Source organism: Cystoisospora suis, assembly GCF_002600585.1.
Source record: "Cystoisospora suis strain Wien I chromosome Unknown contig_883, whole genome shotgun sequence".
NCBI lineage: Eukaryota > Apicomplexa > Conoidasida > Eucoccidiorida > Sarcocystidae > Cystoisospora > Cystoisospora suis.
Window position 1 is genome coordinate 18419 of NW_027153684.1, and position 3340 is coordinate 21758.

The window sequence follows — 3340 nt, forward strand, 5'->3', positions numbered from 1 at the left end:
AAATGAAGAAAGAAGTGTTGTGTTGTGAAGATACCTGAAGAGACTATTTCTTTTCATGTTTCTAAAACATGTTAACAAGTTCAACTGTTTCTTTAAGAATACTAACCTATCATTCTCTGTCTTGTCTCCTTTTCACGTTTAACTCCTACATCGCCTACTCTTTCCCCGTTGTTAGAAGGATGTCTGTACTTCAGTCCTTCATATCTCATATTCTTCATCTATCTACCTAGTTCTCCCCTTTGCTCGACACATGTAGATAGACACCATGAAACCTCGACGAGAGCGAGAATGACAACATATCTTCTTATTCTCTCAACCCCCCCCATTCTCCGCGCCGGGGGTNNCCCCCCCCACCCTCAACGGTTTCTCTCTCTTTGCATCTATTATCTTCCTGAGAAATCCAACCTTGTCTTTTCTCGAGTTTGCATGCACTTCTTTTCTTCCTTAGCCTGAGCACATCTCACAGTGCTCATCCTCCGGTGCGCCCTTTCTTCTCCAGCGACAGACAGGTGCCGTTGACACCATCATTCCCTCTCGATTTTCTTGATTGCTATTCTCTTTATCATGTTCTTCTTCAGCCATCTTCATCTCACTCCCTTCTTCAGTTTGAAGAGCAGAAGAGGCTGTCGTAGTCTTTTCGTCTGTGACACTGCTTGAAGACGTTGTGGTAGCGAAGTGACTACCGCTTGGCGATGGAGAAGAGGTTGAGGGGAAGGTGGTGGTCTTCGCTTTAGCTGCACTTGAAGCGATTTGTGAGTCGACAGTGAATTTGATAGCATCAGCTGCGGCTTGCGTACGGAGATAGTAGAGCCCTGTCTTGAGACCTCCTCTCCATCCATAGAAGTGCATGGTTGACAGTTTAGCATATGTTGGGTTCACCATATGGATATTCAGAGAATGAGATTGATCTATGTAAGGAGATCGATCTATAGCTAAATCGAGAATACAACGCTGTTTTATCTCCCATACTGTTTTGTATAAAGCTTTAAGATCATCTGGAACGGTATCAATGTTCTGAACACTTCCGTTATGTGCGATCAGCTGCTGTCTCATCTCTTCGGTCCATAAGTCACGGGCTAAGAGATCTCGTAGCAAGTGAGGGTTCACCACAAAGAACTCCCCCGATAAAACGCGTCGATAGTAAATGTTCGAGGTATATGGCTCAAACGCTTCGTTGTTGCCTGCATGCACACACATAGATAGACACCACACTCAAGATAAAGAAATACAATGATAAAGACAGATTGAAGATCAACATAGAGACAGATAGGAGAAAGAGCGTAAGAGAATCACACACGGACATAAGAGGAGACTAATAGATAGATAACCTTTCGACCCTAGATGTAGTAAACATATATAGTCGTCTGTTACGACGACCAACACACTAAATTCAGTATACTCCCTACCAAAGGACACCATCGTGCAAGCTATGTATATGATGTGTATACGTTTTCTTCAGAGAAAGAAGAAAGTCGTGAGAATGGCCGATCCACAAGGTCTCTTTCTCTCTCTGTCATAATCGTAGCTCATTCATTCATTACTCATAGCACCCTCGGCTCGGTCCCTATTTGGAGGACAGGAACATCCCTACGTGAAATTTGAGAGACTAGCTGATGAAGCAAAGAATCTAAGCTCTCGAGAAAGACAGACACTCCTTCATTCGTCTTACTAGTTGCTACGATTTTATTCGTAGAAATGTCTTCCTGAACAAGTCTGTCCTCTCTATGGTGTAGGGAGGAGTAGGATTGTTGCAAGCCATGCAGAACTCACCGAGAATCTGAGAAGTGCTAGCTGTTGGCATCGGAGACACAAGGAGGGAGTTACGAACACCGTGCTCCTTGATCTTCGCCCTGAGAGCGGCCCAATCACATAGACCGCTCGCTGGAGTTACACCCCACATGTCAAATTGGAGAATGCCCTTTGACACTGGCGATCCTTCATATGTAGCATATGGACCTGTAGAAAGAAAGAAAGGACATGAAGAGATTGATAAGAGACATTTGCAGGCAGAGAGATAAGAAATCTCTCTCCCTTGGAACTTGAGCAACCCCGCTGTCTGATACAAAGATCTCAGGCGCGTATGATGACGAGAACTCTTTCCCCCCTTCATTGAGAAGAATGTTCGTTACACAAGACAGAGAGGAGATACAGACAGAGGAGACATAGAGACATACATGTATGCATCGCTTTAAAGAACAGATACGACAACTACATCGAATAGGTTCTTTCTTTTTCTTGATGTCCTTACCTTCTTTCTCAGCCAGCTCACAGCTAGCTTCAAGAGCGGCATAGTAGATGCATTCGAAGATATTCCTGTTTAGCTCCCTTGCCTCAGGACTATCAAAGGGAAAGCGAAGCATCATGAAGGCGTCAGCAAGACCTTGGACTCCTAGACCAACCGGTCGATGTCGCAGATTACTATACCGAGCTTCCGGGATAGGATAATAGTTTCGATCAATAACTCTATTGAGATTTCTTGTCATGACTTTCACAACCTTCTTTAGCTTTTCATAGTCAAATCCAATATACCCTTCGCCTCCATCTTCAATCACAAACCGAGGTAAGGAAACAGATGCTAAGTTACATACCGCGACCTCATCTTTACTTGTATATTCGACGACCTCTGTACAAAGATTACTACATTTTATAGTCCCAAGATTCTGCTGATTGCTTTTACGATTGCATGCATCTTTGTAGACCATATAGGGCGTCCCTGTCTCGATCTGAGCTTGAAGAATAGCAAACCATAAGTGCTGTGCAGGTATAGTCTTTCTTCCTCGACCTTCACGCTCATATCTTTCATACAGTTCTTTGAATTCATCACCCCAGACGTCTGTTAATCCAGGGCATTCATTAGGACACATCAATGTCCACCCAGCTGTACATACACCCAAAACCACACAACCAACACAACCAAACACCTATGGATCGATCGAGTCACTGAGAAGAAGCTCCCCAACAGATATAGTTGTACATACACACACATGCTCATACATACATAAATACACATAGAGACAAAGCCGGACATCTCTCAATACTCATGTGGGGTGAGATAGGAAAGAAGGCAGCTTTTCGACAGGCGGGAAGGATGGAAAAACTGTCCTCATAGAGCGTACACCTGACTAGCAAGACGGGAGAGAGCAGATACATGGGGCTTTCTATAGTCTACATGTCAATGCGAAAAGAGTCAGAAGTGAAGGAGAGAGATCTGTCTTCAGATTTTTGAAGACAGATAGAGAGATTTCGATCTATTCTCACCATTTTCATTGACACGTTCCATGAAGAGATCAGGTATCCATAGAGCGCAGAAGAGATCTCTCGCTCTTCGTTCTTCTTTCCC

At 43.9% G+C, this 3340-nt stretch overlaps 1 protein-coding gene across 1 annotated transcript in view; it reads right to left on the minus strand.

The window, feature by feature from the left end:
- Nucleotides 1–5: 5 nt before the first annotated feature.
- The window catches only part of CSUI_002110 (ribonucleoside-diphosphate reductase large subunit), a gene marked incomplete at its 5' end in the record, with an annotated part of 4131 nt that continues 796 nt past the window's right edge, over nt 6–3340 (minus strand). Inside the window, 4 exons of the mRNA XM_068062312.1 lie at nt 6–1181; nt 1771–1956; nt 2249–2878; nt 3259–3340. The exon at nt 3259–3340 is cut by the window's right edge and continues 129 nt beyond it. Coding sequence (XP_067925713.1) covers nt 445–1181; nt 1771–1956; nt 2249–2878; nt 3259–3340 — 1635 coding nt within the window. The 3' untranslated portion in view covers nt 6–444. The remainder of the gene's footprint in view (nt 1182–1770; nt 1957–2248; nt 2879–3258) is intronic.